This window comes from Bacillus rossius, chromosome 3, assembly GCF_032445375.1.
Source record: "Bacillus rossius redtenbacheri isolate Brsri chromosome 3, Brsri_v3, whole genome shotgun sequence".
Classification (NCBI taxonomy): domain Eukaryota; kingdom Metazoa; phylum Arthropoda; class Insecta; order Phasmatodea; family Bacillidae; genus Bacillus; species Bacillus rossius.
Window position 1 is genome coordinate 1,564,719 of NC_086332.1, and position 24,550 is coordinate 1,589,268.

Below are 24,550 nucleotides of genomic sequence, written 5' to 3' on the forward strand. Positions count from 1 at the left end.
TTAATAAACAGCACAGAATAAGAAATGTACAGCAACTTTTCTAAATAAGTTTGGAGAAAGACTATTTTGCAAGGATTATTTAAACCTTAGTGGGTAACAATAACTTATTTACTCTCCATTGCAGTACCACCGACATGCCTCAAATACAGATATTAACAGAAATATTTTTTAAGAAGTGTCTATTTACAGCCTATTACTTAAAGTTAGTATGTCTTTCATACGAACTTGATATTATGTGTGTTTCATGTATATAATAACGTTCATATAAGTATATATATATATATACACATGAAATAATAAAACAATTGAATTATGAACTGAGTATTGATAACAATTAAATACACACCAAAATACAAAAAGTGCAGTATTCTGTAACGGATATCTAAAAGCTGACTACTGCCTGAGACATGAGTGTGCCAGCTACTGCGGGCAGGGACACACAGGCGGCGCAGACATGAGCGGTGTCCAGTTGTTGCTTGTAGCCAGTGTGCGAGGGGAGCGCCACTGATGACGGGGTAGCGGTGAGGCAGCGCGGGTTAGGAGGATATAACTGCCCCCTTACACACCTTCCTGGCGAGATCAAGACCAATCTACCGCAATGCATCCCTCCCACTTGCAAAAGAGAAACATGAACTGTGCGTATAGCGTGTTGTCAGCTCGCGCTGACTCATCTCCCGCCGGTAGAGGAGTGTCTGCCCGCCGGACACCCGGTGAGTCACCGCGCGCTCCGCCTCTGACGTCACGCCGCCCGGAAGCAAGTGGCGAGTATAACCGCCCGCGCCACGGCTCCAGCACCAGTGTCGCCGCGACCACAGACAGCACTCTGCCTGCCATGCGCACCTGGACGCTACTTGCAGGTGAGCTCCCGCCACACGTCCTCCATGCACCACGCTGTACGAGCTGGTGCGAGCACGTGGTGTGATGTGTGGTTGCAGTGGCAGTGCTTGTGCTGGCCACGTGGTCACACGTGTCTGAGGCGCTGTGCCCTCACTGCACGTGTCCCGCCCAGTACGAGCTGGTGTGAGCACGTGGCGTGATGTGTGGTTGCAGTGGCAGTGCTTGTGCTGGCCACGTGGTCACACGTGTCTGAGGCGCTGTGCCCACACTGCACGTGTCCCGCCCAGTACGAGCTGGTGTGATGTCTGGTTGCAGTGGCAGTGCTGGTGCTGGCCACGTGGTCACACGTGTCTGAGGCGCTGTGCCCACACTGCACGTGTCCCACCCAGTACGAGCTGGTGTGAGCACGTGGTGTGATGTGTGGTTGCAGTGGCAGTGCTTGTGCTGGCCACGTGGACACACGTGTCCGAGGCGCTGTGCCCACACTGCACGTGTCCCGCCCAGTACGAGCTGGTGTGAGCACGTGGTGTGATGTGTGGTTGCAGTGGCAGTGCTTGTGCTGGCCACGTGGACACACATGTCCGAGGCGCTGTGCCCACACTGCACGTGTCCCGCCCAGTACGAGCTGGTGTGAGCACGTGGTGTGATGTGTGGTTGCAGTGGCAGTGCTTGTGCTGGCCACGTGGACACACGTGTCCGAGGCGCTGTGCCCACACTGCACGTGTCCCGCCCAGTACGAGCTGGTGTGAGCACGTGGTGTGATGTGTGGTTGCAGTGGCAGTGCTTGTGCTGGCCACGTGGACACACGTGTCCGAGGCGCTGTGCCCACACTGCACGTGTCCCGCCCAGTACGAGCTGGTGTGAGCACGTGGTGTGATGTGTGGTTGCAGTGGCAGTGCTTGTGCTGGCCACGTGGACACACATGTCCGAGGCGCTGTGCCCACACTGCACGTGTCCCGCCCAGTACGAGCTGGTGTGAGCACGTGGTGTGATGTGTGGTTGCAGTGGCAGTGCTTGTGCTGGCCACGTGGACACACATGTCCGAGGCGCTGTGCCCACACTGCACGTGTCCCGCCCAGTACGAGCTGGTGTGAGCACGTGGTGTGATGTGTGGTTGCAGTGGCAGTGCTTGTGCTGGCCACGTGGACACACGTGTCTGAGGCGCTGTGCCCTCACTGCACGTGTCCCGCCCAGTACGAGCTGGTGTGAGCACGTGGTGTGATGTGTGGTTGCAGTGGCAGTGCTTGTGCTGGCCACGTGGACACACGTGTCCGAGGCGCTGTGCCCACACTGCACGTGTCCCGCCCAGTACGAGCTGGTGTGCGCGAGGCGCAGGGACACTTCTCGCCTGCGAGGCTTCTCCAGCCGCTGCGTGCTGGACTGCGAGAACATGTGCCGCCCTGCCAGAAAGCGTGAGTGATCGCCTCGTTATATTTCTAGCATATATAGGTATTGAAATAATTATGCTCTGAGCTCTCAGTCTATTTGGCGTGTTGCAGAACGACCCTGATTGACAAACAATCTAGTTACTCACTTTTTTCTGCCAATGGGCAAACAGCGGCTGTGTTGTCACATTAAGTTCTGGATATTCGATGTCTAAATCATTAAAAATTATAATTATTCAGTCAAGAACATTAATTTAGTTAACAATGTTCCAACTTTACTTTACGTGGCACTTTTAAGGAAATTATCAACTAATTCCTAGTTCATGCCAGGGAACATTTTATCGCGCCAGTACTTCATATATAAGAAAAGAAGGGTTATCAGAAAATGTATTATTTAAGCTGAAAATCTATTTACTAATTTAGGCTGGCCACACACACTCCAGTTTTCCTCAGAGGTCTGCCTCAAGGCAGACCAGAATGGGTGCGCCCACACATTCGGGTCTATGAGAGTTACCTTGAGGCGTATACCTGCAATTTTGGCGTAAACAGACGATGCACTCGCTGTCATTGGATTGCTTATAGCAACGGGAAAAATGAAGAGACAGAAAGTGAAACGAAAGGTGTGATGCAAAGACTGGTTAAATAAAAAGACAAAAATATTCACACATAAGTTTGTTGAATGAGCTGAGATTCGCGCCAAAAGATTGACATAATTTCTTAAGGATGGACGAAGATACATACTTGAAACTCCTGTAGCTTGTGGCACCAATAATTGGGAAATAGGACATCCAACAGGAAATCAAACAGATGGAAATACCACAATGTCGGCTCATAAACTTCGTCAGCACCACTTCCACTTTTCTTCTAATTCTTCACTAATTCGCTTCTATGCGGATATTACTTCTAAAATTATTATTTTTTAATTAATACATCTGTGTTGGCAGTAGGCTCTATTTCTTTAAATTTTTTCCACTAATCGTCAGCAGCCCTCCTCTTTCCGCGATCATGATATTCTTTCGCTTTACTTGCCATAAGCAAGGAGAAACCTTGTACAGATTAATAAATACCTGTAATACTTGGCGTGTTCGAGAAGACACGGTTACCACAGAAAGTATTGGGACTGACCTCCCTCGCGGATGTAGGGGGAGCCACTGACAGGTCGCCTCAAGGTCTGCCTCATCTCTGGTCACACGCACCGGAAATGTGCGAGGGAGGGGCGTACCTTGAGGCAAACCAAGGTATTTTCTATTTTCACTCCGGTCGCCTCTTTCCATACACACACTCCGGTCTACCTTAAGGTTGTGTACCTTGAGGCAGACCTCTGAGGGAAACCGGAGCGTGTGTGGCCGGCCTTAGACGCAATGAATTTAATTGCGAGACAATATCCAATAACATATAGTGCAGTTTTTACAAATTTTGCCTGCTTCATTGTTATTAGTGTGCTGGATAATTAGTGTACAAACAGTCCTTCACTGTAAATAATGTGAAACACATACTTATATCAGATAAGTAAGTGTATATTCTTGAATAACCATAAGCTTTCATTATGGTATTTACCTAGCCTAATATTTCACTACTACTCCCCCTCCTTTTTTTTAAACATTTCCTTCCTAATATCCTTATTCCAAAACAATGTCTATTTTTTTTTCGTTGTACTTCACCTCATTAGTAGCTGCTGCATTCGTCAGATTGAGTTTGGTTCCTGTATGGTGAGGCGTGAAACTAACATAAAACACTTACTCATAGCCTAGGAACACCCCGCTTACCCTGGTGTGCATGTCCGTGACTTGTGTCTCCTCCGCAGAGTTCGACTTCGTGAAGAAGGGCCGGTGCGGCAAGCCGAGGCCCGCGCGGCCAGCTAAACCCCTTACCACCAGCGCCACCAGCACCTCTGCTCCACTCCCACTGCAGCGACGGAGGACTGGCGATAAGGACTAGGGTGTGATGTCCCCTGGGGTGCACCCGAGAGTCTGGGTCCTCTAGAGTGGGACCTGCGAGTGCCACCCGGGCGGGTCACACCACGGCATCTCCGCTGTGGAGGTGCTGCCTCCTCGAGGCTACCACCGCTGGCCGCTGTCTGGGCGGAGCGAGGCTACACCTGGTCTGCAGGTCTGCAGGCCACCCCCACTCGCTGCGCCCTCCTGCCTCCTCGAGGCTACCACCGCTGGCCGCTGTCTGGACGGAGCGAGGCTACACCTGGTCTGCAGGTCTGCAGGCCACCCCCACTCGCTGCGCCCTCCTGCCTCCTCGAGGCTACCACCGCTGGCCGCTGTCTGGACGGAGCGAGGCTACACCTGGTCTGCAGGTCTGCAGGCCACCCCCACTCGCTGCGCCCTCCTGCCTCCTCGAGGCTACCACCGCTGGCCGCTGTCTGGGCGGAGCGAGGCTACACCTGGTCTGCAGGTCTGCAGGCCACCCCCACTCGCTGCGCCCTCCTGCCTCCTCGAGGCTACCACCGCTGGCCGCTGTCTGGGCGGAGCGAGGCTACACCTGGTCTGCAGGTCTGCAGGCCACCCCCACTCGCTGCGCCCTCCTGCCTCCTCGAGGCTACCACCGCTGGCCGCTGTCTGGACGGAGCGAGGCTACACCTGGTCTGCAGGTCTGCAGGCCACCCCCACTCGCTGCGCCCTCCTGCCTCCTCGAGGCTACCACCGCTGGCCGCTGTCTGGACGGAGCGAGGCTACACCTGGTCTGCAGGTCTGCAGGCCACCCCCACTCGCTGCGCCCTCCTGCCTCCTCGAGGCTACCACCGCTGGCCGCTGTCTGGGCGGAGCGAGGCTACACCTGGTCTGCAGGTCTGCAGGCCACCCCCACTCGCTGCGCCCTCCTGCCTCCTCGAGGCTACCACCGCTGGCCGCTGTCTGGGCGGAGCGAGGCTACACCTGGTCTGCAGGTCTGCAGGCCACCCCCACTCGCTGCGCCCTCCTGCCTCCTCGAGGCTACCACCGCTGGCCGCTGTCTGGGCGGAGCGAGGCTACACCTGGTCTGCAGGTCTGCAGGCCACCCCCACTCGCTGCGCCCTCCTGCCTCCTCGAGGCTACCACCGCTGGCCGCTGTCTGGGCGGAGCGAGGCTACACCTGGTCTGCAGGTCTGCAGGCCACCCCCACTCGCTGCGCCCTCCTGCCTCCTCGAGGCTACCACCGCTGGCCGCTGTCTGGGCGGAGCGAGGCTACACCTGGTCTGCAGGCCACCCCCACTCACCTGTTCAGGATACAAGTGCCAGTGGAGCCGGCGCTATCCTCTAAGCTCCAGTGTGGCCTTGGTTGCTGTGAATTACTGCGGTCTTCTCAGCCACGAGGCTGCAGCTACGAGCAACGAATCAGAGAAGCTAGTTGAGAAATGCCACTGCCATGTATATTTTGCAAGTTCCTATTAGTTTTGTAATTTTATCGAGCTAATTAGCCTTTTTTTAATATATGTAATACGTATGTACATATTTTTGTAATTATATTTTTCAAATTAATTGTTGTTTATGCTGTCTAGTAGTATTAATATTTGCTAAATAATAACTGTATATTCTAGAAAAGCATAGGAATATAATTTTTTTATTTAAATATTTTATGAACAGAGTATACATTAAAGTAATTTATCTTTTATAGTTATATTATTATAAATTCAGTTTCTATTAATATTACGAAATAAGATAACAGATTTGAATTTTGTTTAATTTCATTTAATATATAGTACTCTATAAAAGACTATTTAAATATTTACAGTATAATACCTATATATTTTTAATATTTTTAACTGTTTTCATTAGCTTTATCTTTCAACAACATATTCTCTGATTTATGTAGTTCGCTTCTTCTTATTACTATGGATATATTATGCCATTATGAGAGATGAAAAAGAGAATAATTGTAATTAAATTATCATTTCACATATACAATTTTTGCACTCTCTCTTAAATGTGTTTTCACATTATGTATGCAATCATCTTTACAGTGCACCGTAAATCTTAAAATATTTTTTATCATTCACAAAAGTGTATGTAAACAAATTAATAGAACTTGTATTGGCAAACAAATTCACAAAAAATATCTTTCGTATGGACAAAATCACAAATAGTGAATGTAAAGCAAGCAAATTTAAATTAATTAATTCAACTATAAGTTCTGCTCATTGTATGTTCACTGCTTCCCTGACACATTCATGCAATGCCGTATAAACACATTAACTAAATAGTACAAAAATATCCTAGTGAATGATACTATTTTATAGATAAATTTAATTCGTTGAGAAAATAATGTATAACAAAATTATCCATATACTTACATATATAAATGAATGTTTGTTTGTCCCGTATGCGTTCCTAAACCATTCATCCTATCTTGATGAAATTTTCACAATTGATCTTTGAAAAACGAGGAAGGTCTCCTACAGTGGCGTAGCAAGCGGGTGGCAGGGATGGTCCCCTCCAGGGGCGCTGGTGCAGGGGGGGGGGCGCCGGCGCGTCACTGACCCCCCCCCCCTCTTTTACTCCAATTCTGGCCAGTGGCGCCAGTCACCTTAGCTACGTCACTGGGCCTACATGAAATTTCGAAAAACCACCCCCGTACCCTGTTCCCACATCTGAAACCCGAACTTGAACACTATTTGCTGATTTTTTTTTTCACTTTGCATTCAAAATAAGGGTAAATTGCTGTCTATAATTGATTCCTAAAGAAGAGGCGGCTCACTGTCTACTTAAAAAAAAATCCTCCATACCGCTTTCCCACCCCTGACACAAAATTTTTGTTCCTTTTTATGAAATTTTGCACACTTGGGGTTTAAATTAAGAGGATGATAACTGTCTATGACCGACTAAAAAAAATTCCCATCCCTTTGTCTAGAGATTCTGAAAAACCACCCCTAATTCCCCTTACTACCACTAAAGCAGCACCACTAAAACAGTACATAAAAGAATATCCCAGTTTCGATATCATCAAATTAAAGGTAAACTAACATAGTTTTTTTCAAACAAATGTTTAATACAGCACACATCCAACCTAAAGTCCAATTCTTCCCAAACTGGGGGTACACGTCCGAGTAATGGAAGCAATTACCTCGTCATTTCTGTGTCTCAACTCTGGCAAATCATTATGTAGCGGCGGAACGTAGACATGTTCTATTATAAAGGCTCAAAGGAAAAAAAAATTGGTTGTCTGTAAAGTCGGTTTACGGACGATAGTTTAACGTGACAACGTCATAACAAAACATTGATGAAATGACTGCATACTTTTATTAATAAAATTGAAACATTATTGAATTATCACTATTTTGTATGGATACAAAGAAGGAGTGAAATGAAATCTACATTTAAATTGATAAATTTACTTTTATTTGCACTCATTAATTCAAATATGTTTATTACTTTAACGAAGAGATTATTTTAACTATAGCTTTTATACATGTTTGCCATTTAACTTCTTCCAATCTGTGTTATTCTGTTAAGGATAGGACGATGATAGGAAAAGTAGGAAACGAATGGGAGTGTTTCAAGTTTAATGTGCCTCGAAAAAGTCAAATCGATGGTTGTTCCAATCGAGTGGAAGAGAGATAGATGCGGCGCAAGCGTACAATGAGCGTAACGAGACACAGCGTAACGGGACAATGTGCGTTACGGGACAATGTGCGTTACGGGACACTTTATGGTGCGTGCAGCTGGCGTTCATCGATTTATTAGACGTTGTCACGTCAAAAAAGATCACCTGGCGTCATGTCAGGTGAACGTGGAGGCCAGCAGAAAAGAGCTCTGTCTTCTCCACCAGTACTACCAATCCAACGGCCAGGGACTTCCACGTTCAACCGCTCTCGTGCAAGAGATTCCAATGGGGAGGGGCCCCATCCTGTTGCCAAATAATGTTTACTTGTTCACCCTCTATTAAGTAATCAGGAAAAGAGACATTATTTCATGCTGCAAGCGAGAAAATAACAAAGCAGTAGGCCTATTCGGGCTTATCTAAAACTGTTTGAGTTACTCTTTAATTGCAACCTTGAACTAACACACCACAACGCTCACAGTTTATACTATTAAATTTTATTTTAGGGTAATTATTTTATGGACATGCTGTATTATGGTACTTCTTGATGTAAATTTGAAAGCTCAACGTTTAAGTGAAGAGAAAATTAACTGTATGGATTCAATTTACCCTCATCAAATTATCTATGTTAGTTTTCAAAAACTTACCCCCATCAACCTTTCCCACCACTTAAAATGTAACACTGGTACAACTGGATAACACCATGCAAACTTGACGTTCAAAAGAGGAGGAAAATTATTGTCTTTATTTGATTTTCATTAAAAAAAAAAGTTTATTGAATCCATTCCCTTCCACGTTCCTTTAATGAGAATTTTCAAACTTTGATGGAATTGTTCACACTTGATGTTAAAAAAATTACTACTAAGCATATCATTCCTGGCTACACGAAGTTTAAAAATCACTTTACTACATCTTAAAGCCGATTTTTGGCCCTCCTTAGTGAAATTTTGAACAGTTCGTGACTAAAATAGAAGAATTTATCGTCAACATCCAATTTAAGAAAAATAAGTTCACTAATAACAGAATATGAAAAAAAAAAAAAAAAAAGAAAAAAAAAATGAATTAATTCTCTTTTCTATCCCTGTTGGCTCTCTACATGGAATTTTGCACACTTGAAGTTGAAAATGAGAAGAACACTACTATCTGCCTCTGATTTTATCAAAACGTTAACTATTGAACACATGAGATTTTGAAATACTTCTTTCCCCCAGTTCCCCCGATGCCATCACACGTCAACCTCTTCTACCCCTGTGTCAGAATCCGGGCGACTCCTGACGTTCAACATCCGATTACGAATGGAAATCCCATTCGCCCTGTGTTGAGTCGGGCAGCGCCGGAGACTTCAGCTGCTACTTTCAATAATAAGTGTCTAACTTACGAACACATGCATAATAAACAAATTAAATTCAAACAATAATAAATTGTGTGTTAATTTAAAATCAAACTATTAATATTTCGGTTTATTATTTATTGAATAAAAAGGGCAGACATGTAAACTCGTCGTGCTAATCGGAAAAGTTGTTAGTTGCAGTTTCTGAAAGCTGACAGTCTAGTTTGTAATAACCAAGGCAGAAAGGGCGGTGTCCAGACGATGTGAAGATGTGCCGGTAGCGACGGTGTGGATACCATTTCAGCCTTGTGCGCGTGCACACGTACCTACGTGTTTGTGGTTCAAGTCTTCAATATGAAGTCTAAACTTCATGTAAACACAACACACTACATCAAATAATTAAATATAATTTTAAATAAATAACAAAATATGGCAACTTATGACTATGATTGTACAATTTCACAACGTTGAACATTTTCAAACTGAATTGTCCACAGCAAACCTCTCATGAAGGTTGTTGCACTTGTGATGCCTGCGCGTGGCTGGCTCCGTGCTTCGTCCTCAGCTTCACTCTTGCGTCACTCTTCGAGCTGACAGTCACTCTCCTCGCTCCGAGCTCACAGCGCACAACTTTCATTTCACTTTCCGCAGTTTTGTGGTGGAGTTGGTTCTCTTCAGTACCGTTGTTTGTGCGGTTGGGACGTACTTTCCCGGCAACCTACAATGAAAACATAACATTCGAATTAACTTAAAGGAAAACAATCCTAGTTGTAAAAACACGTATCTTTCCTTTAAAAAAATATTAAAAATCATTTACGAAAGCAACCTTGATATAGTTAAACAATTCAAATATTCTTCTCTATTAGACAGTTTGAATCTTATTTTGTGTCTTTTCTGGCAGATATTGAGGTTCTGTTTTTAAAACAAAGTAATGATTGTGTACTTGGAGCTTCGATGTTAAATGATCTGTAGTTACCAAAGCCGACTCTGGGATAAAAGTGTCCAGGCCACAACTCGGCAGTTCGCTCGGCGCTGGCCTGGGCCCGTGAGATAAGCCCAGGCAACTTCGGGCACGGCTTACAATAACCTTTTGGCAAAAGAAGCAAGCAGGATATAATAGATCCTCCCAGCCCCGGCAATTGTGTCATCATAATTCAAAAATGCGGAATAATTAATAATTTTTAAAATTGTATATAATATTTTTTATAAGTTTTTAAATGATCTCCGAATATTTTGAACAATAATAAATTATGGATATCCTAGATGGTGCCAATAGCATATTTGGAATGGTGATGTCATATTCAAAACGTCGGACATGACGACATATTTCAAAAGGCGGAAAGATCTAGAATCCAAAATGGCGGAAAATAAAATTTGGTAAGTTCTAATTGGCAAAAAAAAAAATGGTGGAATTTTTCAGGGGAAAAAATGGCCATCATAAACCCATTATTAAAAATGGTTTGATTAAAAATAGCGAATCCAAAATTGCTGCCAGGGCCAAGATAAAGGTAAAATGTCAAGGTCATCCAAGATATCCTCCGTGAAGTAACAACCCAAAATGGCCGACACCGACACCCGTATCTCGCACTGTAACCAGGGATAGGAGGAACTATTACATAATGCTAAAGGGTTCAAACAGTTTTTCATTATAAAATTCCTCCCAAGATGTAAAAGTCTCAGCCGGTTGCTCTAACTGGCATTTACTTTACAGTGGATGTATTCAGGGCGTTAAGTGCAAGGCAACACACATGGAATTAGCCTACTGGAAGGTGCGACAAACACTGCCTAGAGCAGTAGGGCGCTGCTCCACCCCTGGGGGGGGGGGGGGCTGACCTTGTGAAGGTGTTCCTGGAGCCGAGGCAGCTCATCGCCCGACCGGTGTCACTGCAAGACCGGCCTTTGTCGTCCAGAGCGGTCCACACCAGTCTCGTCAGGCCGTCCATCCGTGCGTCTGCAACAAGAGACTCCTGCTCACCGCTGCCGTTCTCATTTGTGCTCGTGCAGCAGTAGAAATATTTGGTAGTGCTTCCGTATATTATGTCTTTGCTGATCTGGATCATCCAACATTAATAGTGATTATGTGGGGAGGAATACTTGATTGCAGCTCCAATATTACAACAAGCTCCAAGAACCTTTTAGCACCGCATAGTCGGCGGTAAGTACTGAACTTAAAAATCGATTTCGTGCCATCAGTTAGTACCCATCAATTTCCGAATCGACTTGTCAAATGAAAAACCAGACAGTGGCTGTGACATCGGCTAGGAAGCAACAAAAATAATCATGAGCGATGGGAGCGTGGTTTGTATTGCATATCAGCTGCCAGTAATCACACTCATTCAGCAGTTAAAATGCACAAATATATAAATAATAATTTAAGCCTCTTTCGGGATGTGTATTTATTGGTTATTATAATCACTAATAAGCCACATAGTTCGAAGAAGTAAAACGTATTTATTTTAATGTCTTGACCTAGTTATGAGCAACTCGATAGTGTTTCACTTGAGCAGGGCCGCAACTAGGGGGGGGGGGGGGCAAGCGTGGCATACGCCCCGGGCGCAAAGCTGTGGGGGCGCCGAAATCGCTTGCATTGTAATTCCTTCCTACTACAACTGGTAACTGGTAAAAAGTTTTTTAACTTGCATGCCAGGAATGTCTAATCTGATTTACAATATAACGTCTCAACATAGCACCATTTTTCCGTGGGAGGGCCCTCAGACAATTCCCCCCCCCCCCCCCGCTTTAGTGGTGTGGTATGTGCAGAAAAAGAGGGGGGGGGGGCGCATGAATTCATTCATGCCCCGGATGCCCGAGACTCTAGTTGCGGCCCTGCACTTGAGCACTTGGTTGTATAGCTGGGGAGGATTGTCTGCGTCGCAACTAGATCGCAGTGCTGTGGCGAGATAAAATATGTTCACTCAAAAAGACAACCTAGAATACCTTGATTTTGAAAGCCTATGAGGAGGGGGGTGGGATTATAAACACAGGCTGAGCTGGTGTTGCTAGTGGTATGATCAAAGCCCACTGCTCTGTCGACATAAACATAATGCCTCTGCAGTCACAGCCACCAAGGATCCAACATAGGATGGAGGTCAGGGATTCAAGTTTAGTGACAAATAATATGTATAATACAAAGAGTTTTATTTCATAAATGTTTGAGGTATGTGTTAAACTATCAGGTGGTACATATATAAGGTTACACTTCTCACAATACATATTTGTCCATAAGGAATTACCCATATGTATCTTAGGTGAAAAATTCTAACATGAACAGTTGTGGTCGTTCCAACCCTCGCATACTTAAATTACAGTGTACTCACTTCTGCCTGAGCGGCTCCAAAGGCTCCTCTCGTCATCCATGTCCGTGGAGTTCCCGTTGCTACCGCCGCCATTGTTGCCGCTGCTCCCAGCGTCGCTGATCTTCTCAAACTTGGGTATGAACAGCAGTAGGCACAGTATGGCGATGAACTTGACGATTAGCTTGAAAATGGTTACCTTCAGCACAATTGAGAGGATGGTGTGAATGTCTAGCTTCTCCAGAAGGCCAGTCAAAATGGAGAAGGGTGCGCCGTATGCAGGGCTGTAGGCGTGGCCCGAGGGCGGGCCATAAGATGGGGACGGTGGACGGTAGGATGGAGTTGGTGGACTGTAAGATGGTGATGGCAAGCCATAAGAAGAAGGCGTCGGTGGACCGTAAGATGGTGATGGTGGGCCATACGATGGCGTTGGACTGTAAGATGGTGATGGTGGGCCATAAGCTGGCTTCGGTGGGCCGTGCGATGGCGTCGGTGGACCGTAAGATGGTGTTGGTGGACTGTAAGATGGTGACGGATGCGTGCTGTACGAAGGACGGGCGGGAGGATAGTGTGGCGGGTGCGAGGGTGAGTGATAGGCCGGAGATGGCTCGAACTCTACTTCATTGTCACTGTCGTCCAAGCCGTGCGAGTCCTCGTAGGCCTCCAGGTACGAGTCCCTCCTCTGGCTCTCCTGCTGGCTACCTTCTTCCACGCCGCTTGCTGCCATTAGCAGCAGCAGCACTCCACACAATCTGCACATTAAACATGTTGTCACCAGGGAACATATTTAAATAAAACAACTATACATGATCTATCGACATCCGGCACACTGCACTTCTGTCAGGAGCCAACCCCGGCTTGACAACCCCTCGGAGTCGCCGCTGCCCAGTTATAACTCTAAATAATGGAAGTACATGGCAGCAGAGGGATGTCGTCCTTCAGTGAGGAGGCTTGCTCGACCCCGCCTGACGCTGGAAGCAGTCTGTTGCAGCACTCCTCTGGCCGCGCTGTGAAGTTACAATAGACAAATGACAGTTGTCTGCGGCTCGGACAACACCATGTGTTCTCTATCAGTCTGTTTGTGCCTGATGACGGCAGCAAATGTCACTTCCCGAAACATCTCAACTGTTTTGTATTAGGAAGCCTACAGTGTTCATCCGTGCTGTCGTCGTTGTGTTGTCTAGGTTATCTGCTTAGTTTCATCGCTGGGCTCGTCTATTTGTCGCTGTGTTGTGCATTCGTCTGTATTTACTGTTCTTGTTGAAATTGATCGTCGTTGTCAGTCTACTGTGTTAGCTGTGCTCGTGTCCTTCAATAATCTGGGCTGTTTTGCTTTTGACTTCTGATATTGGATGATTCCGGCTTGTTTTCTGTGTGTTTGTGTTTATATATTTTCTGTCCGTTATTGAGGTTTCTCTGTGACATATCAGCCATGGCGTATGATCAAAAAACTTTCTAATTTAGGAACTGCCTGTTGAAAGGGTGACGTGTTCCTCCAGGTAGATGGCTGGCGAGAGAAACCAAGGAACCTGGGCAAATAATTTTGTTGGGCCCCCTTTCCGTTATTTACTGTACAACTTTCCAAACCTCATAATTAAAAACCATCTAAAGGCAGTAGCATTACTGTGGCAATAACTATAAATGTTATATGTGTGTATCGCATGACCTGTAAGATTTCCTATGAATCACATTAACAAAAGACTTGTAATTTTCGTCCGTTCGGGGTAAATCCAGGCATTAAAAAATCTCCCCGCCTGCCCTGTTCAGGGGCACCCCTCAGTGGCACAGTTACTACTCCAGATGCCGCCTGCTGAGGTCTGGGTTCCATTCAAAAACCTTCAGTAAGTTTCTTATGAGTTCGTGTTCATGTCAAAGTTAGGCAACTATGTCCCTGAAATTTAGTAATTGATTCTTTTAGTGAATTTGTGATACAAATTTTTAACGATATAGTGACATTTGTCATGACCCCCTTTTCAAGAATACACTACAAAGTTAATCGGCTCCCAGCACTTCCACGCCGTCAGTGACTGACGTGTCTGCTGCCGCTGACAGAGACTCAGCTGCCACAGGGACAGTCGGGCTGCGAGCTGATTCAGCACGAGAGCTTTTCTTTAATGATTTCTCTTTCGGCCCCGTTCTTACGGGAGTTTCTGTTTTGGTTTTGCTTCTCGTTTGGTTTTTGACGTGCCTCGTTGTTCTACTTGCTTTGGGCACGAGAGTGATCACATCTGCAGACTTCAGTCATTTGGCTCACACTCGTGTTCACTTCGCTTGCACCATGTAAGCCTCCCAGGTGTAACGTGATATTTACACGGCAGGCTTGCTGGGTCGCTGTGATGGACGATTAGGCTCATTTCGACTCCCTCCGTGTCTCCTACTCACGGCCGCTCTCTTTTCTGTCAGCTTGCGTGTGAGATTGCAATGATGTTTTTTTTTTACATGAACAGTTATGTTGGTTTGAGGAGTCTAGTCGATGCCTAGGTCTTGGGCTACAGGTTTGCGTAAAATCCATAGGGACATGGTCAACATAACGAGATTAAAATTTGTCGTTATGTTATGTGATTCGCTTGTATGCTACATTTGCAGGAGGAATAAGGCTGAGACCGCAATAGTTACGTGTCTGCATTGTGATAACTCCCTTCGAGTCACGTGTAAAATTTATTGGTGTATAAAGGCGTGTATAATATTACTGTGGATGAACATGTGTTAATGGCAACTCCAGAAATTAAGTGTCAGATTATGTTAAACTTACGTTAAATGGTTATTTCGATGTAAAAAAATAAACGTACGTAATTTTCCAGACACATGCGTAACGTAAAGTCATATTATGCATTTTGTTATAACAAGTTTGGAAGTCAGGGCTCTCGGACACCGAATGTAGTTGTATTGGCTACACGCTCCTGTTAGCTGCGTTTTGTGTGTTGCGCACGCTTTGTTGTGACACGTGCAATTCTATCTTTTCTCCTGCGTCTGGATCCAGAAACGACTTGTGGATGATTCAGCAAAAACTTGACGTATTGCAAGTTTGTCAGATGTTTGCATTGTTGCATGTTCGCCCCCGTGATGCCAACATTCGTCTGGCCGCTGCTTCGGTGCAGGCAGGGGTCTGGGAGAAGCCTAACATGTACATCAAGTTCTGTCCCTGCCCGAACACGCCCGAATATTCACCTTCGGCCAACCTCGGGATTTGTTTTATTTTTGCGCAGGGAAAATGAAATCAAATATTAAAAGTGGTCGGTTAGGTTAGCTACATTAAAATAAGCAGAGAGATATAAATGTATATAAATGAACCCGAGGTTGGCCGAAGGTGGATATTCGGGCGTGTTCGGGCCGGGGCAGAGCCCGGGGCCTGGCGGCAGCGGCAGGCACGGGGTCAGCGGCTCGCACGTCCTGGCAGTGTCCGCCGCATCGGGGCATCAGCCATGTGGAGCGGCATCGCTCATTCCGGCCGCGTCGCGATCCAGGGGGGGGGTGGGGGGGACACGTCAGACCCAGTTCTCCCGGGGAGTATCGGGCCCAACCCGCTAGACGGCAGCTTTCATTTCATATTACTGATCGTGACCGGCAATGCATAAGCTAATTAGTGATGATTAATTTACTTTATTTTGTTACCCACATATTTTGTGGTCTGGCATACCAGAAATCTTGCATTTCCTACTAATTTATACAGAACATGTATTTTTGATGATGACAACGTCTAATAAATCGATGAACGCCGGGTGCACGCACGAAAAAGTGTCCCGTTGCGCACATTGTCCCATTACGCTCATTGTACGCTTGCGCCGCATCTATCTCTCTTCTACTCGATTGGAACAACCATCGATTTGACTTTTTCGAGGCACATTAAACTTGAAACACTCCCATTCGTTTCCTACTTTTCTTATCATCGTCCTATCCTTAACAGAATAACACAGATTGGAAGAAGTTAAATAGCAAACATGTATAAAAGTAATAGTTAAAATAATCTCTTCGTTAAAGTAATAAACATTTTTGAATTAATGAGTGCAAATAAAAGTAAATTTATCAATTAAATTGTAGATTTCATTTCACTCCTTCTTTGTATCCATACAAAATAGTGATAATTCAATAAAAATGATTCAATTTATTCATAAAAGTATGCAATCATTTCATCAATGGTTATGACTTTGTCACATTAAACTATCGCCCGTAAACCGACTTTACAGACAACCAACTTTTTTTTACTACGTTAATTATTTCTCGCACAATTTAAATCTCTGTTATCAAGCAATTAGTCGTAAAGTAGTTAAATTAATTTTAAAATCTAACACTTTGGGTGTGACCCTGCCGTCCGAGTTGCTTTGCTATAGAGCATCCCACTCTTAGATTGCAGTGTGGAAGTAAATGGGCGCATTCTCTCTCTAACACACGCCGATTGCCGTTAGCGCTGTCCTTGTTTCTTCGTGCGTTGTTGCCAAATATCAAACGAAACTAAAATTTTAATTTTTGGACCAAGCTTTTTTTCATATTGTATAGCATCGAAATCAAACCAGGCAATGCTTATTTTGAATATTAACAATATTTTAAGTGTCCGAAAAAATTTAAAAAAAACATAAATTATTCACTGCGAACTGTTTTGAAGTATTCCGAGATGTTTCACATAAAAAAAAAAAACTACATGTGTATTTCATTCAGATTTTTTTTAATAATTTATTAATGCCTTAGGACGCCACCGAACAAATGTTAAGACAAAAACTGTACAGGTTTCACTTAAATAATGTTTTTAATATATTGAAATGCATTTTCTCACAAACTGACACATCAAAAAGTTGACCAGCGGAAAACTTTTTTCTATTAAAGATAGATGGGGGACGAAAGCGTGAAAAATGTTCACAATGAATTGAATTAGTTTTTAAAAGCAGCTCCATCTCAATTGCTTCTACAGTTTCCGTGGAAATAGCTGTTAAAGATGTGTCTTATCAGTACAAGAGCGCGCTGCAATAGAGGTTTCTCTCACAAGCTGCCGTCGTAAGAGGAAACAGGGTCGTGTGTTTAGATAAGTGGGGTTCTGTCCTGCAAGCAATTTCAAATACATGGCTTCTTTAGTCAACCATGTATTTCCTTAGACACGCATTTCTGAAAACCAGCCTGCCAGTTAGTATCGCGTCTCGCGACGAAGCAACGCGTTGTGTCCAGTGACTCGTTACAGTTCTAATTTTGACAAATTATATATTAACATACGTGATATTATTTTATACATTTATTTTTATTACGTACATATAAAATATGGAAGATAGAACACCGAAAAGAAATTATATCGGTAGGCTACGCGGGAGGGAGCGCATGATTGTGTTGAATGTATTTGAGTATTTTTCAAAAAATAAGAGTGTGTGCAATGCAATTAAGGAAGCTTACCATTCTTCTGGTCAGCTCTGTGCTACTCTTATGGAAAGGGTATCAACATTGGTCAGCGGTAGCGATAGTGATTAAAAGGTATGTGATGTTATTAATTTCTTAATCAAGTTAACGTTACATTTATCGTATAAATTCCCATGAATGAAATGTGTGTGAACAGATTCTTGTTGTAAGTTAAAGTTAAAAAAAAAAAAATCCTTATCGGCACAGCCTAAAGGCGCAGGAAGATTTTGATGATTATATTTCTTTACATTAGAACAAAAGGGGACTTTTATATACTTACACCCATATTTTCTTCTTCCCCTTGCAGTAATGGTTGTTACAAAAATATTTTAATCGAATCTTGAACATAATATGTAAAATGTATGAAATAAATACGAAGGAATTTAATAGCAATCATGGTACAAATTTTGAATTATTTTTCTATCCTTCTCAACACCAAGCATCTTATCAAACGTTTTAGACAAAGTTTTGGAAAATAATACATTATGATATTTACAAACAATTTAAACAGATTTGATAAGGTGTCTACTAAGGCAGTTACGTTTTTTTTGTCCGGTGAAAATATTTTTCGAACCCATGCAGTTATAGATGGTCGTATAAAAAATTTATTTAGAAAACATTTTTTGGCATTAGGTACTCCGAGTTATCATACGTTAAAACGGATGCGATATTATTCATATTATAGGAGTTGTTGCGATTTTTCTGTTTTTCAAAAAATCTTCCCCATTTCGACCCAATTGTTCGGATTTTTCCCATAACTTACTCGACCGAGAATTTCCATTACCGTACTTTATTTATCATTTTGAACATGACTTGTCCAAAAATACGGCATTTATCGGGTCCATGAAAATGTGATCTATATATATATATATATATATATATATATATATATATATATATATATACATATATATATATATGGGATTTTTAGAACATAAAAGAAAACTATAAGAAATTTTCGTCTACAATAGGTAGTTTTTATTTGAAATTTACATAAAAGTGGCATTATTACAAATTTATATGTGTAATAGTATAAAATATTATAAATTACGATATGATTTCTTAAAATGCTTCTTATTCGATCCGCATTACAAAGACACACATCTCCTGAAATTCGTAATGTGTTAAGAGATTTGGCAACAGCGCGCGCCATAAGCCGTGTACTGCAATCTAAGAGTGGGATGCTCTATAGTAGCGGGCCCACGCAGCAGATGTCCTTGTTCTGGGGCTGCGAGCGGGCGAGCTATGGCCGTCACCAGACAGACCCACCTCTTCCTCAGCCAGTCAGGCCGCCTCCTAGCGCGTGTCCGATCAACGATCCTGCACTCGCGCAAGAAAATCACATACACGTGTCTCTGCAAGGCAGCCTGATAATAAAATACAAGGCGCAATGTTTGACATTTTCGCGGATTCGTCTGGCCTCGGGGTATAATTCAAAGTCATAGGTGTGCTCAACCCAAGTTTTCTTTCCCATTGGTTGACTTCTTAGTGAGAACACTTTTATCCTTGTTAATTGACACTACCTGATTAATTACTTCTCTCCGAGCTGGGCATAGTTGGCTCACGGTCAAATAACTTCGGTACAATCATGAACACAGAGAGTATGAAGGCCTGCATTATAACTTGCGGCTAAATGAAGCGCGAAATTTCCGTACCTCTAGGACCGGTAAGTTTTATAGTAATGTCAGGGAAAACTCACGTTCTCTAGGCACAAAATGACCCACCAGATTTACCATGCCTCTACACTTCGGCAAGGACTGGAAATTTTCATTCGTTACGTTGGTAGGAGGTTGGCTTGCGGGTGTCCAAAAGGACTGTTGAGGGGAGAGCAGGGGGACATGGGGGCCGACAGCAGGGCGAAGAGAACACCGCGCATTGGCCGCGGCCGGACTTACGTCACGTGCAGGGCCGCAACTAGGGGGGAGCAAGCGGGGCATACGCCCCGGGCGCAAAGCTGTGGGGGCGCCGAAATCGCTTGCATTGTAATTCCTACTACAACTAGTAACTGGTAAAAAGTTTTTTAACTTGCATGCCAGGAATGTCTAATCTGATTTACAATATAATGTCTCAACATATTTATTTTAAAATACTCTGAAAAAAAGGGTAAGTTCATCATTAACATAAAAAATTGTAAAGGGAGAAGTTAGAATGTTTTAATGCGTCCTCTATACGAATACAGTACAATGATGTCAGAGAGGGTGGTACCACGGGCTGTGAGGAAGCAGTGGCGATGGAATAGTGAATGCCTTAAAATCCCGGTTTCAGGCTCTTCAAGCAATTAATGACAAGTTTAGCTTTTTAAATGGGAATAACATCTACAAAATGAAAGTTAAAGATTTGAAGACTACAGCCAAATGGTTGTCTGAAACATACAAAGATGACATCAATGGAGAAGAAATAGTTCAAGAAATGGAAAGTTTTAAACATCACGCCTTGGCAGTTGATGACACTATGAAAACAGCATCTGCAGCTACTCTCTTGAAGCTCATTCACGAACATAGAATTGAAGAAGGATATCCAAACCTGACCACAGCCCTTAAGATATTTCTTACTCTTCCTGTAACAGTGTTCAGGCGAAAGAAGTTTCAGCAAATTGAAAATTGTAAAAAATTATTTAAGTAATAGTATGAGGCAAGACAGACTGTCGAATTTGAGCATTATTTCCATAGAACACAAGAGATCATCCTCTATTTGCTATGCTGGTATCATCAAAATCTTTGCTGCAAGAAGGTCTCGCAAGTTGAATTTGAATCTTTAAAAAACATTTATGACAATTTAATGAACAAGTCTAGTGATTATACGGACTACTTTATGGACATAGTGGGTTCATGCATGGAAGTTACAGTAGCACAGAAACTGTTACATGTAGGTATGGACCATTTTTCCGTGGGAGGGCCCCGGAACCCCCCACTTTAATGGTATGGTATGTGCAAAAAAAGATGTGGGGGGGGGGGCGCTTGAATCCATTCATGCCCCGGGTGCCAGAGACTCTAGTTGCGGCCCTGCACGTGTCTAGGAACTCATGGATTTCAAGGGAATATTCATGAATGTTTCACTTTTAATACTGCTTACAGCCATGTAACTCTAAACATTCACATAACCAATTACACTTAAACTTGTTACGAATCAACCATAATGGAACACGTTTCAACATAGTTTTCTGGATACCCAGAATTTGAAACATGCGAGTTCAACGCTTATTAACGGTTATACCAACTCTTTGGCAAGATGCAGTCGGGACTCTAGATTCACGTACAACATTTTAAGGGAATCTGAAGTACTAGTTCAGTGGTCATGTTAACTTCAATGAGTTCATGAACATATAGAGGGATCCTCGGTTTGTGATCTCTAACATGTCATGCTCATGAGGCAATAGTCGAGGTTAGATCAGTACAGCGGCATGTCTCATATATGAGGCACTGAGTTAGCGCCCAAGTGGTTCAGAATACACTATCGTCCCGTTCTGAAAACATAGTGCTTATCTGTGTTACATTAAACTCTATCAAACAAACACACAAACAAACGAATATGTAGCTAGGACTATATAGAGCCTACCATATCCTGGTGTGTTGAGTGACAAAGCTATATGATACCCGTTTTTTTGTACATACATAATGACATAATGAGGATAAATTAAAATATTCATTGGCGATCTTTTTCGGAAGGCTCAGTTCACGTGCCTGACTTCACTATGTCACATGAAGACATGTGTGTTAATTTTTTTTGGATTGGTGTTTAATTTAGAGTGTCAAATTAAGAGTTTTATAAAAGTTTGAACAATTCTTACAACGGGAAAATCGAATTAATATAACATCGTTGACATACACTATTCCCGAGTTTTTTTCTATGATAAACATTGAAAAGCAATAGCATTTGTCCAAGATGATATGATATATCAGATGTTTAAGATCAATAATGGTCAAAAGCCTGCTCAAACTATCATATCTTTACTTTGTACAAAAGAACGGGCCTCTGGACACCCACTGTTCCACAAAGAAACAGATATAAAAATACAAACAACAGGAAGCCAGCAACCTAAGTAATGAAGTCAGAAGAAATTAAGGACTCTCGCAACGTCCGCATTGAAAGCGCAGGCGTAAGCGCAGTAGTTTGGATGTGTGGACAGCGCAGTGGGAGATGTTAGAACAGTGAGGAGAGTAGTTGTGGCAGAGCTGTTGGGCTACTAGGCTCTACAGTGTGAGACAGTAATGTCTAACATTGTGGGAGAGATCCTGAGAGTATGGGAGTGCGTTGTGGTTTCCGAGTTGTTGGGCCACTAGTCTCTGCAGTGCGGGTGTGTGTGTGTAAGAATGTAAGTCTAATATTGTTAGAGAGTTTATAACGAGTGTTGTAGTGAGTAAATGGTTGACGAACTATTAGGACACTTGTCTGGATCAGAGTGAGTGTGTGTGAGAAGTGAAGTCTAGCTGTATGAAAGAGATACTAAGAATATTGGCGTTTGTAGTGGTTGCCATACTGTTAGGCCATAAGTCTGCAACAGTGTGGGTGTGTAAGACATTCCAGCATAATGGGAGAAATTCTGGGAGTACTGGAGTATGTAGTGGCTGCCGAACAGTTGGGCCCTATAGCTGCACCAGACTGGGTGTGTGAATGACAGTGAAGTCCAGCTTTATGGGAGAGTTTATAAGAGTATTGGAGTGTGTGGTATTTTACTAGCTGTGGGATTACAGGGCAGCAGCCAGATAGGGTATATTTCTTTTTTTTTCTTATTTTTCATAAACAAGTTTAGAAGAAATACCATAGATTCATGATTATTTTCTTCTACAGTTGTTTCGGTTAATAACTTTCTTTAAATTCTTAGAAACATCATTTAAAATGTTTATTTAGAGTGAATTATTAGTCTAACAATTTCGTCCGGAAATAGCAGCTCCCAAGGTTTTAGAAGTCTCGCATGTCTTAAAGACATCAGATGAACGTCTTGAAGCGGTAATGATTTTTAAGTTGTTATACCCTTTATTTTATGAGCTAAATCTCAATACTGTCACATTTCGCGTTGTATTCTGGTGTAGTGTGAGCTCCGAGCCCAGCTTATCACTAGTTACATGTGACTGTGCAGTTACAACAAACATTCATTTAGTACCATCGTGCCAATTATTAATATAATTACTTAAATAATAAAATAATAATATTTCTGAAGCCTCTGGCGTGAAGACACGTAACTATTTTCCTTGGCTACCTATTCTCAATGTAACTGGGGCCACACTCCCCACAGCAAGCACATGCATTCTTGTTCAGTTGACGGCCAGAGATGATTATTAGGTTTATTTAGATAGTGGTTCATTCATGAGTTTTATACGGTTTTAGTTTCTCAATTAAAGCTACTAGCCATTAACAAAAAAAAAATTACAAGTTTTGGCTTGTACTGGGTTGATATCACAACGAACCGAAATGCATGGTAAAAGTTGTAATACATGATAAGGCGCCACATTGTTGGGAGCCGAGGCGGCAGGCACTCACCCAGCACGCATGGTCGAGCAGGGAGCGCAGCTCAGCACGGCTCAGCTCAGCGGCGGCCGCGACACTGAGGCCTTGGCAGCGCAGCCAGCACTGCCAGCACTCCCCCCCCCCCCCCCCCCTGCAGTGGCTGCTCAGCCATGCCGCACACGCGCCTCTGGACTCGGCGCGCTTGCGCAGACACGCCCCGCCGTCTCGCCGCTGCGCTGCTCTATATTACCAATAATAAGTAGAGACCGGAAAAATTGCGAATTCATTTCGCGATAGGCTAAAATACAAATAATTATACCTCAGTGCTGCCTCTGTCATTGGCTCACAACTCACCTGGATGACTCTGGGCCAATGAGAAACATCCAACCAAAAGCTTTATCGAATCACAGGCTGCTACGTTGTAACGTCTCAAAACACAGGAGCCAATGAGTGGGTGACATTTGACCGAGTGTACGTAGAACTATGGAGTTCATCCTACAGGTCATTGAACCCGCAAATTTTTCCGGTCTCTAATAATTAGGGACCGTAAAAATTCGTGGGTTCAATGACCTCTAGGATTAACTTTATAGTTCTACGTACACTCGGTCAAATGTCACCCTCTTATTGGCTGCTGTCTTGCGAAGGTGTCCCAATGTAGCGGCCTGTGATTCGACACAGCTTCGGTTGAGTGTTTCTCACTGGCCCGGAGTCCTCCAGGTGAGTTGTGAGCCAATAGCAGAGGCAGCACTGAGGTATAACTGTATGAATTTTAGGCTGTCGCGAAATGAATCCGCGAATTTTTCCGTTCTCTACAAATAATCCATGAAGGTTCCGTCGGCTGGGAGGTTTGTCCGAGCGCTTAAGGCGACTTTCGATGAAACATTCGGGGCCATCTGATTGGCTGCAGGAGACGTGATTGACGGGCGGACGGGTGACTGTGAATCCAGGTCAAGTAGTTTACATGTAATTCATTTTCACTCGGCATTGTAATCCGCTTGCTTCAAGGTCCGTCCAACGACACGGAAGCGGTCACTCATCACGTGAACGGGGACGGAGTGTCTGCAGTGGCACGCGCACGGATTAGCTCGGCGATGCGGAACTCTCCCGTCTACGGCGGTCCGTGTGACGAATAGAAGAGAGAGTTTGTGACCGCGTCCATGTTGGTTTTATGTTCTACGTTGATAAATGTTTCACGTACAAGGACATCTAGAGCTCTATTATTACTCTGTGGTTCATTTTGATTATACACGTAAATACTAACGGTGTAATGATCTCGAAGCTCAATTTTTTAAAATTAAATTAAAATTTCGTAACTGTGGATTTCAAACTCATTGGTTACCATTTGCTACGTTTTGCATTGG

General features: G+C 43.7%; 2 protein-coding genes across 2 annotated transcripts; one reads left to right on the top strand and one right to left on the bottom strand.

Moving 5' to 3' along the window:
- Positions 1-335: 335 nt before the first annotated feature.
- Positions 336-1,254, top strand: LOC134530070 (uncharacterized). The gene is made up of 2 exons (XM_063364629.1): positions 336-857; positions 936-1,254. The coding sequence occupies exons 1-2, from the start codon at positions 599-601 to the stop codon at positions 1,022-1,024; spliced, it is 348 nt and encodes a 115-aa protein (XP_063220699.1). The 5' UTR covers positions 336-598; the 3' UTR covers positions 1,025-1,254.
- A 7,944-nt stretch (positions 1,255-9,198) lies between these two features.
- LOC134530072 (cbp/p300-interacting transactivator 4-like) lies at positions 9,199-23,302 on the bottom strand. Its single transcript, XM_063364630.1, has 4 exons — positions 23,223-23,302; positions 12,393-13,120; positions 10,909-11,026; positions 9,199-9,793 (listed from the first exon to the last, which is right to left on the bottom strand). Exons 1-4 carry the CDS (start codon positions 23,231-23,233, stop codon positions 9,709-9,711), a joined length of 942 nt encoding a protein of 313 aa, XP_063220700.1. The 5' UTR covers positions 23,234-23,302; the 3' UTR covers positions 9,199-9,708.
- Between the last annotated feature and the right edge of the window lie 1,248 nt (positions 23,303-24,550).

Bases quoted from the DNA above. Each gene is read 5' to 3' on its own strand.
- LOC134530070 (XM_063364629.1), top strand. From the start codon at position 599: ATGCATCCCTCCCACTTGCAAAAGAGAAACATGAACTGTGCGTATAGC. The intron at 858-935 runs GTGAGCTCCCGC...GTGTGGTTGCAG, and splicing joins CACCTGGACGCTACTTGCAG to TGGCAGTGCTTGTGCTGGCC.
- LOC134530072 (XM_063364630.1), bottom strand. The intron at 11,027-12,392 runs GTGAGTACACTG...CTCTTGTTGCAG, and splicing joins TTGGAGCCGCTCAGGCAGAA to ACGCACGGATGGACGGCCTG. The intron at 9,794-10,908 runs GTCAGCCCCCCC...TTTTCATTGTAG, and splicing joins TCCAGGAACACCTTCACAAG to GTTGCCGGGAAAGTACGTCC.